At 39.2% G+C, this 13,017-nt stretch overlaps 1 protein-coding gene across 1 annotated transcript; it reads right to left on the bottom strand.

The window, feature by feature from the left end:
* Positions 1–10,240: 10,240 nt before the first annotated feature.
* On the bottom strand, positions 10,241–12,076 carry LOC124255868 (protein draper-like). Its single transcript, XM_046689812.1, has 3 exons — positions 12,023–12,076; positions 11,691–11,751; positions 10,241–11,268 (listed from the first exon to the last, which is right to left on the bottom strand). The coding sequence occupies exons 2-3, from the start codon at positions 11,740–11,742 to the stop codon at positions 10,241–10,243; spliced, it is 1,080 nt and encodes a 359-aa protein (XP_046545768.1). The 5' UTR covers positions 11,743–11,751; positions 12,023–12,076.
* Between the last annotated feature and the right edge of the window lie 941 nt (positions 12,077–13,017).

Genomic DNA, 13,017 nt, shown 5'->3' with positions numbered 1-13,017 from the left:
ATTTGTTTAAGAAAAACGTTAATTTATCTTTTTACACCACCTGTATTATTAACATAAATGTAAAGACTATTTCAGATTTCTGTTGTTGAACTCTGAAAAAATCTGAAGTCGTTGTTTTGGTACCAAATTTTCTCCTGTAAACTGCCCTTTAAATGCATGGGAATGTTAAATCAATTGAAATAAAAATTAGGTACACTATAGGTGAGTTGATGTATTGACAACATGATACATTTATCACCTTTCTAAAGATATTAAGGCTAAAAAGCATTTTTCTAGCATTTCCGACAGTACTTTAGCAAGTGACGATAACGGTGTTCGGAGAACGAGTTTTTTGTCTGCTCCCATGACATGGTCGAGTTCAACAAAACACCCAAATGCACAAGTTTGACGTTCTATATTTATCATATACCCTCTTATCTTGCATTAATCTGTTACTTGATAAACGGCTTCAAATTTTCGAAATCCCAAACTAATTGTCTACATTTCTGCCGTAAATACAACCCGCATTAGGACCCTGAACTATCTTTAAATGGCACCCCCACCAAGGTTGTGAAAGTGGCTAAGTTCTTGGGTCTGATTTTCGATTCCCATCTAACGTTCCTGACACATATTAAATCCCTTAAAGCTAAATGCCTGAAGGCACTCGATTTGTTGAAGGTTCTTTCCAATTCAAAGTAGGGAGGGGATCAAACTACCCTCCTCCACTTATACAGATCATTGGTGCGATCTAAACTTGATTATTGTTCCATCGTCTATGGTGAAGCCTGCAAAAGCAACCTAAAACTACTTGATTCTGTCCCCCACCAAGGCCTAAGACTTTGTCTCGGGTCCTTTAGAACCTCTCCTAATGACAGTCTCTATGTTGAGGCTGATGAGCCATCCCTTAACCAACGTCGTATCAAATTATCATTACAGTATATAACAAACCTCGATTCTAACGAGTCTAATCCTGCATTTAACTGTGTTTTCAATCCTCTTTATGAGGATTTAAACAACAAAAAGTCTCCTCTTGTTCCGCCACTTGGGCTCAGAATTAAACCATTCATTTCTGCAGCTGGCATTGAGCTGGAAAATATATCTCCTTCCCGTCTTCTTTCTTCTCCTCCTTGGCAATTGGTGAGGCCACAAGTTGACTTAACACTCAAAACTTTGAAATAATCAGAAACTAATGAATAACAGTATAACCAAGAATATAATCAATTAAAAACTAAATATAATACATATAAAACCTTATTTACAGATGGATCCAAGGATGGTGGCGCGGTGCATGTGCCACTGTCATTGGATCCACAACAATATCTTCTAGATTACCGGATAACAGCTCTATCTTTACAGCAGAAGCAAACACCATCTTAACGGCTCTTGAATATATTCAAAGACACACTAAATATAAACAATACATAATCTTTTTCGATTCTCTTTCGTACCTTCAGGCTGTTAAAAATCTTTCTTGTAAACATCCACTTTTAATCGAAATTATTGAATTGTATAATGATCTTGCTACTGGCCAGTGCGACATCGTCTTTCGTTGGTTACCCAGCCATGTTGGCATTTCTGGGAACACAATGGCCGATCTTGCTGCTAAGGCAGCACTCAACAAACCCGTGACACCACTTCCTATTCAATACTCTGACTGCAAAGCTGCTATTAGCTCCTATATCCGTGATTTGATGCAAAAGAAGTGGGACACCCAGGTAGGTATCAATAAATTACATGCAATAAAACCCTATATTGGTTACACCTACTTGGGTTGTCAGTCAAGATTTGAAGAGGTCATCATACGACGATGTCGTATTGGCCACACAAGATATACTCATGAGTACCTATTGAAAGGTGAGGATCCTCCGTTCTGTTTCCCTTGTGATGAAAGAATCACGGTCAAGCATGTCCTGCTTGACAGTGTTGAATATTCCATCACAAGGGATATCTATTTCAAATCACGAACTATGAAGGATGTTTTTAATAATATAAGTTCTCATTTAATTATTGCATTTTTAAAAGCATTAGGTTTGTGAACTGATTTGTAAATAGATAAATATTTTATGATTGGAAGTTTAAATTAATAACTCAGATTGTTAGTGGCTGTACCCTCAAGGGGGCTGAAGTATTGTAAAATTAGTGTCCTCCTGAGAGGGTACGTAAGTCCCAAAATTTCCAAAGTCAAATTAAACTTACCAGGATTTTTAAACGAAGTATTTTTGTTATTTTAATTTTGGCTAGCATTTCCTACAATCGCCAGCAGCTGAAGGAATGGTGTAAATCCAAATAGGGTCCATGCAGGTAGCAAAGGTACTGTAAGTCCCCATGGTCCCTAGTATGGTGATCTACCTTCTGTTGTTGGCGATCTATAGCCTGTTTTTATATTGTCTTGTCAAAATAGTGCTATTAGTTTTAACTTTCCACGCTAGTTTTAATTTTAATTGTGATATTCTAGTTGTTTTACTGTCCTTCGTCGACAGGTTTTTATAATATACATATATTCCATTTCAATGTCAAATATGTTCTCGCCACGAAATGGCTGCAATATTGCCGATGTGACGTTAAATAGTAACTCACTCGGTCACTCACTCACTCACTGTTACTTAATAAAACAAATCAGTAGAATCGGTTCAATAAGGAATCTGGGTTGCAATACGGATTTTGTCCCCGTCATCCGTATTGCACCCCTGCACTACTATCCTAAGTTTACATGGGTATATACTAAAACCCATACTAGATGACCAAAATCTAGAGAAACACAATTACTGGTCCCATTTCATTTGTATCGATATCATGGTAGATATGTTCAGAGTTGCGTTGTTTTCGCACGTTTTCCTCTTCTTCTTCTTCTTCTTCTTCTTCTTCCTCTTCAGCCTTCTCTGGAGAACAAATTGCTTCTTGGTGGTTGAAGGATCTATAATGAAACATCCAATTTGTTTTCAGAAGTCCCCCAAAAGTTATGTTAACACAACTGCAACCTATTAAAGTTGAACCTGTCTAAACCGGCACTCGTCGGGACTGAATAAATAATCATATACATTGGTGTATCACAATAATACGTGTTAACTAACTAGTTACATGCACAGGTATAGCCATATTGAGGTAAGATTCATTTATCTTTGTCGCCAGCCATGCAGTTTCAACACAGGATTAATTGGTGACAATACACATCCGGGTGACTCCTCGCCAAACGCCGGATTAGGTAGCGCTGATTACTGTATACACACATATTCAGGCAGCTGCCGGATTACAGCGCCTTTAAAATGTAATAAATGATGATTAATGTACTAGCCACGGACGGGACTGACATTTTATGCCGGAGTTGATAACTGGCCGGATTGGACAGCTGCAGGTTTTGACAGCTTCCACTGTAGTTATGAGGTTGTATTACAGTGAGGGACTGATTTTATCCTTACTCTGGTTTTAGGAAAGAGAAGTGACAAAGCCCTTTCCACATGCTAAAAGCAGTCGATCGTAAAATTGTGAATATATATCATGCGTATATATTTGTTTCAGCAGTATTACAGCTGTAAGATGTTGTTTGTATACAGATCAATTTGGACCAGACAATCCGGTGATTGTCACCATGTGCTATGATGACTGAGCATGTGTTTATTGACTCAGTATGAAATGGTGATTATCCCAGGTATTCGCGAAAAGGTGAGCGTATCCTGCCCCACCGATGGCACGCGTCATAAACATGCCATGTTAAGTCTAGTCAATCGTTCACCTGAAATAATTCCGGAACGTATGGTAGTAGTCAAAACAGGGAATAGCATTGGACATCATTTTTTTGTCACTGATACATCAAATTGGGAAATTTCCTCCACGTGTCTACCATAAAACTTCTTGAAAGCTTTACTGAGGCCTTGAATGCCATAACCTTTATCAAACAACTTCTGAGCAAGAGATGTATCAAGCTCTTTGAAATCCTGATAAAAAGAGCTCGCATGATTGTACCTCAAATGTTGTGAATGTAAACACCAAAGGCCAGAGCTGTTGAAATATTGCTCATCATGAAAAGGAAGCTGGCTATTGGGAAGTTGAAATCATCTATTTTGTCATACAGCCTTTTTGGATAGTTTTTGTCACTTTGAATCTTTAAGCATAGATCAAAATATGAATGCGGTTTAGGCGGTCTCACTTGTCTCCTTAATTCCAAGTTCAGGTGGGTAAATCAGTGGAGGGAATTGGCTATTTGATTATTATTGAACGATATCAAATCATCCATGTACCGGAAGATTAAGTTAAAAGTCTTGTCCACAATTACCTTGTTTTGATTTTGCCAACCCAAGCAGTAAAAAATCTGACTCATATGCATAAAGAAACAGACCCGCTAGGAGGGGAGCACATGCGGATGCCTACGTATTGGCAAAATGTCTTACCCCCAAATTTCACAAAGATATTATCAATGAGGAAGTCCAGCATTTTACATATTCTGTCTACGTATTCTCGGTAAACTTCAAATGATATTTGCATGCATTTTTGACAAATTGCAAATTTTACACATTTAATGTCCCATGAATCAAGTAATGAAGCTTTCTCTTACGTTTGTCATGAGGGATCGTGGTATACAGTGTTGAAAAATCAAATGTTTTGACAGAACGGACCTCGGTTCATGTCTGGGATTGTGTAAGCAAATCCTTTGAGTTTTTGTTTATTTATTATTATTGAAATTTGAACTTTATCATATTTAAATGAGATTTATACATGCTGAGCACAAAGATTCTCTCTAGATCCAGTGTGTAAATTTGTGGGCACTAAAGGCTGAAGTCGGAAGCGGTCATATCAGGTATTAACACGTACAGGTAACAGATTTGAGCACATATTGACTATAAAGTAACACAGTTTAGAACATTTACTGAAAAGAACCCATAAAAGACAACCACACCCAATTGTCTAGGCTCATTTGTTACTCAGCGATCATGACTGTCTCTGCAAGAAACCAAAAATCAAGACAAAATGTTCACACTGACCTTGAGGTGGATAGACCCTTGTTGTAGCAAATGTAACACCCGGCTACTGCTACCAACAATAATGCTGCCAGTGTTACAGCCCATAGACTGACTACATTGTTCTTCGAGTCATCACCTAAAACAAACGGAAAATGTCTTTTGCAAAAAAATCATTTCACTCGTTGTAGGGATCATGCAAGTGACGCGTCATCAATAATGCATAGAGATTTCAGCTTTGCAAGGAACGTAAACGGACATCACATAAACAATTAATTTTGACACATTAATTTGCAGATTATTTTATCTATATGTCCAAGAAAACGTACACAATAATATTTGTTTTACAGAACACAGTAAATGCTTCAATAGCACCGTTTGAGGGAAAATAGTCATCATTTTAGCGGTAATGGAATCGTTTGGGGCTAACGGGAAATACAGTGGTCACTGTACAAGTACAAACGTCCATCACGGCTCATTATGTGAGAACGAAGACAAGTCTACGGAAGTGTAGTAGGGGCACGGTGAAATGTTTTTTTGGTCTTACTATCTCCTACGTAGTACTTAATATCTCCTACGTAGGACTTAGTATCTCCTACGTAGGACTTAGTATCTCCTACGTAGGACTTAATATTTCCTGTAGGAGATGATCGATATACGTTTATATAGATTAATCTGAAACGGTCGACTTAAATCCTCAGACACGCACACAATCTCCTGTTTCACTGTCTCAGTCACTGTGAGAGTCTACAGTCATTCGTTTCATTCACTATTAGAGTCTACAGTTATGTGTTTCATTTACTGTTAGAGTCTACTATCATGTGTTTCAATTTACTATTAGAGTCTACTGTTTCCTTCACTATTAGAGTCATGTTGTCAACTAATTGTTGCACATTACTGTGTTGGACCGACTGTTATACTTTACTGCCTTGCGTTCAGTTTACTATTACGCGTTGCAGTTAGTTCACTGTTATGTGTTGCACTTTGTTACACTTTACTATTATGCGTTGGATATTTCAGAGGTCGTTGCACATGAATCATAATCTGCGTGTACAGACGTGTCTTAGCCTATCGGTGTCAATCTATGTGTACGTATCCCATTATATTTATACAAATAAATATAATGACAATTCTTTGCCTTTTTGAATTTCGTATTGTTTTACGCCGCACTCAACACTTGTCCACCCCAGTCAAGTCAACCTGTAAACAATTACGAAAAAAAGCCGCAAACTCACCCCAACTATCCCACCCACCTCTGTGTGTGTGTGTGTGTGTGAATAGATGTATGTATGATAGATTAAACATAACCATACCCAAACCTCCATAACTGCAATTAGATCAGGGTCCACGTCACCCTAACGTAATACACATACAATAACACTGTATAGTAACACTGCGTTAGTGTCATGAATATTCGCTGACTCACATTTCAACTATCTAACGTCCAGCATAGACAAACATTTCTCAACTTAATAACCATCCTTAACAATGATATATTAAGTCCTACGTAGGAGATAGTATGTCCTACGTAGGAGATACGTAGTCCTACGTAGGAGATACTAAGTCCTACGTAGGAGATATTAAGTACTACGTAGGAGATAGTATGTCCTACGTAGGAGATAATATGTCCTACGTAGGTGATACTAAGTCCTACGTAGGAGATACTAAGTCCTACGTAGGAGATAGTATGTCCTACGTAGGAGATACTAAGTCCTACGTAGGAGATATTAAGTCCTAGGTAGGAGATAGTGACCCCAAAAAATTTTTCACCGTGGCCCTACTACGCTTCCGTACAAGTCTGTATCCTCCACTAACTTGTTTGTGTATTTCTTTACGTCTTCAACTGTCTTCAAGTTTTTGTCATTGACCATCACATTATCAAGTGTATGTTCAAGACGACGCTTTCCTCTCTTCCCTTTCATTATATTTTCCAGATTCCCTTTACCAAGATCTCGTTCTGTCTGACATACCGTAATGAGAATCACTAACTTCGAAATCTGCTACAACATTCAAATCCTTGATGACACTACCCCTTGGCTGGACGACTCTTGCAATAGCTTCAAGGTAGATAATGTCAACTTATGCAGATATGATACTCCGTACGACCCTTCTGGTGAGGGTAAAGGGGATGAGCTGCTTGGATCACCTCCTAGTGATGTACCTCGAACGTCTCCATACGCGACCTTGTAAGTAACGGGAAGAAGAAAACGTCTTTCATCAGACCAACGAAACCTTCGCCTTTTCATCAAGTAGCGTTTCCTTTCGAAGCCTGCACCGGGCCAGACGTTAGTGCCTGTATCTGTCTGTGAGGAAGGGACGTTTGAATAGGCAACGTGTATTCAGATCAGCAGCCCACAGCCTTATCCGATAGTAATGTGGAGAATCCCACTCCCACTCGCCAATGACCATGCAGTTCTTTTGATTGATCTCCCCTGTCTTCCAAGTCTTGGACGATCTTTTGCTTCACATGTGACCATGTGCTTCCTCACAAGTCGACAAGAAACCATGTGGTTAATGTTGGGTTAGGAGATCACTGCGTTATGCATACCAGTGACTTGCCATCGTGTATGTACTGTGTACTTATAAAACAGTTAAGAAAGGGTTACTGTTTACATAAATTATGAAATGTTAACCCCTATGTGCTTGCTGCCGTCACAACAGGTGAACATGTGCTTTTGAGATATTGTCAGAAACACGTCTCTACAAACTCATAAACAACTCGGTGTTCGGCAAAACCATGGAAAATTTGCGAAAGCGAGTCGACGTCTAGTTAGTCCAAGCACACGAGGAAGAAAAAATCAGGAAACTGCTAGCTAGCCCGGCATTCAACCGAAGCAAAATATATTCTCTGGCGACTTGGCGGCACTGCACATGAACAAGAGCCACATCAAATTCAACCGGCCTGTTTACATGGGAATGAGCATCCTGGACTTATCCAAACACTTGATGTGCGACTTTTATTACAACTAACTCAAAACACAGTAGGGCGATCGATGCGAGGTGCTGTACACGGACACAGATTCGCTGCTGATGGAAATTCGTACCGAGGACGTGTACGAGGACATGGCGAAACGCATGCACCTGTAAGACACGAGCGACTATCCAAAGGAGCATCCGCTGCACACCCAAGTCAACAATACGTCGGAATACGTCGGCTTGAGACCCAAAATGTGTTAGATAAACAGAGGAAACAATGACGATATCAGAAAGGCGAAAGCCTTGAAAAAAAATACGTGGTGAAAAAACATATCAGGCACGATCGATTCAAAGAGGCCCTGTTCAAGAAACGGACGTTCAATGAACATGCTGAAAAGCGACAAGCACACGATATACGGTCTGAGAATCAACAAGACGTCGCTCTCTCTTGCCGACGATGGCGTCCCGACTTACGCTTACGGACACCAACGTATTAAACATACATGACAAAATAATCAAATACATCATGGAGAAAATTTACTACAGCGCACGAGGATACTGGAAAGGCGCGGGTGCCATCCCAAAGCCACCGCTGTTTCCGAAGATGTCACTAAAGTTTGGCTTAACAAACAAGCCTTGTGGCAAGTCTACCTGCTGGCGCCCCGGTGCATCCCGAGAAGAAAATAAGGACCTCTTGTTTCTACCGCACGATAGGGTGAGATGTAAAATGTACAAGTATGCCCTGACAGTCGTGGATGTCGCCAGTCGCTACAAAGAGGCCAAACCGTTCATGACGAAAGACTCGACCGAAGTTGCCAAAGCACTCAAACACACATATAAACCCAGTCGCTTAACCTGGCCTGCCGAGCTGCAAGTCGATCCTGGACGCGAGTTTATGGAAGCCGTGTCGCAGCTGCTGGCGAAGCACAAAGTCCAGGTCAGACGAGGCATGGAGGCAGCGCACCACAGTTTAAGCCATAGTCGATAGATTCAACCACACCTTAGCCGAGCGGTTGGTCCAACATAAATACGCACAAGATTTGATCACTCCCGAGAAACGATCTATGGAATGGGATAACGAAGTCACTAGACTCGTTGGTAGGAGACCCGTCGAAGCCATCAAAATGAAATCTATCACTGCCGAATCGTCTGCACCACGGATGGGGGCCGAGGATTCGTGCGAGAGGGATTTGTGGAAGGCCAAACATCTTGCCTTGGCATGTGTTGAAACAACGTTCGAGTGAATTTGGAGTGGAATCTGCTGCTTCCTGACATTTGTAAGATGCTTGGGCCATAAGAACCTTTGTGCAAAACTACTCAATTCAAAATTATACCTATAGAATATTGAAAACAGATGAAAATAATTAAGCACTGACAAATGTATCACCTTTACGCAAGCATGGAGGTAGTTTCATTTGTAGTGATTTTTTAAAGATACGTGATATCTTTTAAGTTATATTTCTTCATGCAGTTGCGTAAATATTTATCATATTCAGAAATGCATGTTTCGTCATCCTCATTTACACTATAACGACATTTTTTTCACAGTGATAACAAAATAGTCAACATGAATACCATGGCTACATAAATTATCACTATTTATATTTAAGTAACGGGGAAGGGTATCCATGTATATCAACCATACTACTAATAAACAACATCGAGGATTTTTTGTGGCATGCTGACACATGTTTCTGTGTCATAACGGACTGTGTTTACAATGGACTATTGTCGGCAGGCAACAGTTGCAGTAGTAAAATATGGTGTAATGTCATGATCTACAATTTCAGTTGTCATTGTAAAACTTAAAATGACAAGTGAAACACAATAGTCCACTTTCGCAATGTATGTGAACTTTTGTGACGTTAAAATGTCAGTAATAAATGCTCAGTTCTGCTAGTATCAGGACACAATATCGCAATATTGTGTATCGAAACCAAACCACTTGATCAATCCTAATTTCAAGACGATCATTACATCATGCAAACAAGATATCACGACATGATAGATTCGTCCAAATATTCTCTTTAAGCTATTTACGTAATATATCAAATTAAGTTTCTATTGCATTATCTAATGGTTCATTTAAAATACTGAAATGGCTTACCATGCTTTTCCAATGATTTACCGCTGTCACATAACTCATCGCTGCACTCGGTTGTTGTCCCATACAGTTTTTGTTTCAGACAAAGAACCGCGATTATATCTTCAGGTAATATTAGTGTTCCGTAGATATCCTCAATGTTGTCAGTATATACATTTTTAAGGATTTAAACGTGATTTTTCAAAATAAAATGCTTTGATTTTAAACCCTATATATTTGAAATCAAACGTCCACCTATTTTGGATTGTCGTTTATCCCAGGAAGCATTACAAACCAAAAATGGTTTCGTTTAAAATGATTTACCTGTGACACAAGATTCGTCGCTGCACTCGGTTGTTGGAATGTCTGTTGAACAATTACGCATACATCCTTCCTCAGTGATGGTGCATTCCTTGATACATTTGTCAGTAATCTGAGCACACACATCATCAATGCATGTCTTACTGGTGAGATTACAGAATTGTCCATACACCTCACTGCTGCAGTTGTGTAAACAAGACCCGTTGTTTGATTTGCAAGTGTAACTAGAGCAGATGTCAGAACATGGTTTGCAGTCCTTTCCAAAATGACCAGCTGTACAACCTTCGCCACAGGCACTTGTGTTGTCACATTGTTTGTTAAAACAGTTGGCGTTACACTGAAATTCACACATTGGGCCATACCATCCAGCCACACATCCATGAATGCACTGACCACTCTCGTTGTGGCACTCTGGTGTACACTCGTTTGTAATGTTTCCATCTTCTTCCACACACTGGTCCTCAGAATAGAACACTGGGTTAGGGAGACAGTTTTCACTGCACATTTCAGCACATTCAGTCCCGTATAATCCAGGAGCACATACTCGTGCACATTCACCGACACATGATCCCGAACAGTAATTACATGAGTACTCACAGTTTTTGCCATGATATTGTGGATGGCACTGGTCACACGTTCCTGATATTCGATTGCACGATTGACATCTCCTGGAACAATCCTTGCAAGCTGAGCCGTAGTAGGAATCTTGACAGTCGGAGAAACATGTATCGCCTTGGGTACAGTATTCCCCGTCACATCCACCTGGACATTTGGAGCAGTTTTGTGTTGGAACTGAACAAACTATTTTGCAGTTTACACCGTGATACCCTGGTTCACAACCTTCTGTGCAATTACCAATGCCAGTATTTTCTAATAATTTGCATTTCTTCTCTTTGCAATTCTTGCTGCATTCAGACTTGCATTTTAGATCGTAATATCCAGTTTCGCATTCTGTGATGCAGTTTCCTGATGCCGGATCACAGTTTGAACAGTGCTGGCTTTTATGACAGTGGTCAGCTGAAATGCAGAAGAGCAGCAGCAGCCCTTTAGCATATTTAATCATGCATGGAATATTCTCATGTAGGATATAAAACAATTAATCTACATTGAAAACTGAAGGTTTCAAAAATAGTCATTACAAGAGAACAGAAGAACGTCAGTAGCACTTTTCAATCATACATGGAGTAAGCCAGAACACTGTGTAGAAACAAATGATCAATATTTATAACTGAAGGTTTCGAAATTTGTCATCACGTAGGACAGTGGTAAAACTGGAAAATATCAGTAGGACATTGCCAGCTATGTTGCTTAATCTTTCAATCCTTGTAAGCCCGTGCAGAGTAGTAAAACAATTAATTAATATTGCTAAGTTACATTTTTTGGCTTTTAAAATAGGACCCATATATTGTTACGTGAAACCTATTGACAAATTACCTTACCTGGTGTTGAAAGAATCAAACAGGCAAACGTTAGGAATACCAAAAATGACATGATTTTTTTCTGAAAAATAATAATACGTACACATAAACGGTGAACAGAGTAATACGAATACATAATCATGAGTCATCTGAAGAAGAAGCCTTCTGCCTGCAGTTTTTACTGGCGATAGAATTACAATGGGCGTAAACAACTGGTTGATTATGCATAAATATAATTTACTGCAAAGTATTATCAGCTTCAAAGTGAGCAAAGAATACATGTCCAACTAGCAAATATTTTAGACGTATTGGATCAGATTCTATGAAACTACTGACAAAATATGTAAGTATACCTCACTTGTGCGGCTTTGCCAGTGTGTTTTACATGTCACGCATGTAACAGCTCTCACACAAATGACAGTGTAAGCGAGTGTGGATAATATTCCCTGAGATACATGGAAATTGAAACTATGATCTCGGCCTCAACGAACGCGTGTTAGCCAAATCATACTATAATTGATGCGTTTCATCTTCCTTTTGTATGTCTTAAATTGTCATTCAGTAATACTAGTACTAGTTGTTATCCTAAATGATTAAGATTCGCAGCTGTGATTTGCCGGTCGTGCAGTTTCTGAAAGCACGTTCTTCGATATCAGTGCTACAAATAGCATCAATTGATAATCATTTGCATTGTACATTCAAAGACAATAATGCGGCTTTAAGATATAATAAATTTTCGTGAAGGGTACGTAACCAGATTCTTTAAACGTAATATTTTCGTGATTTTAATTTATGGCTAAATTCGACTACAATCGCCAGCGGCTGAAGGGATGATATAAATCCAGCTAGGGGCCATGCAGGAAGCAAATGTACTGTAAGTCCCCATGGTCTCTAGTATGGTGATCTACCTTCAGATGTTGGCGATAAATAGCCCATTGTTTACATTGTATTGTCCAAAAATGGCTTTCTACTTTTAAAGATGTATGTTAGGTTTAACTCATTTTGTGATAATCTAGTAATTTTACTGTCCTTCGTTGACATGGTTTTATATATCATATGTCTGTATACATTCATAACTAGTTTTAGTCACGATATGGCTGAAATATTGCCGATGTGACTTCAAATCTTAACTCACTCACTCACATTTTCGTGAACACCTGGTTCAATCACTGATTTTCAATTATTTTGCATTTTAATGAAACTAGTTCTTATGATAGGCAAGACGGTTATTCTTTTGCACTGACGTAAAAAAAATTTACGCTGGGCGAACCTCAGAGACGATCGACTTTTGTCACGAGGCAGCAAAGGCCTTTAACTCATTAAGGCCGAGAGACGCATATATGGGGCA

This window comes from Haliotis rubra, unplaced genomic scaffold, assembly GCF_003918875.1.
Source record: "Haliotis rubra isolate DU_JTF1 unplaced genomic scaffold, ASM391887v1 Scf610, whole genome shotgun sequence".
NCBI classification, from domain to species: domain Eukaryota; kingdom Metazoa; phylum Mollusca; class Gastropoda; order Lepetellida; family Haliotidae; genus Haliotis; species Haliotis rubra.
This window is presented reverse-complemented; position numbering and strand designations above follow the sequence as displayed.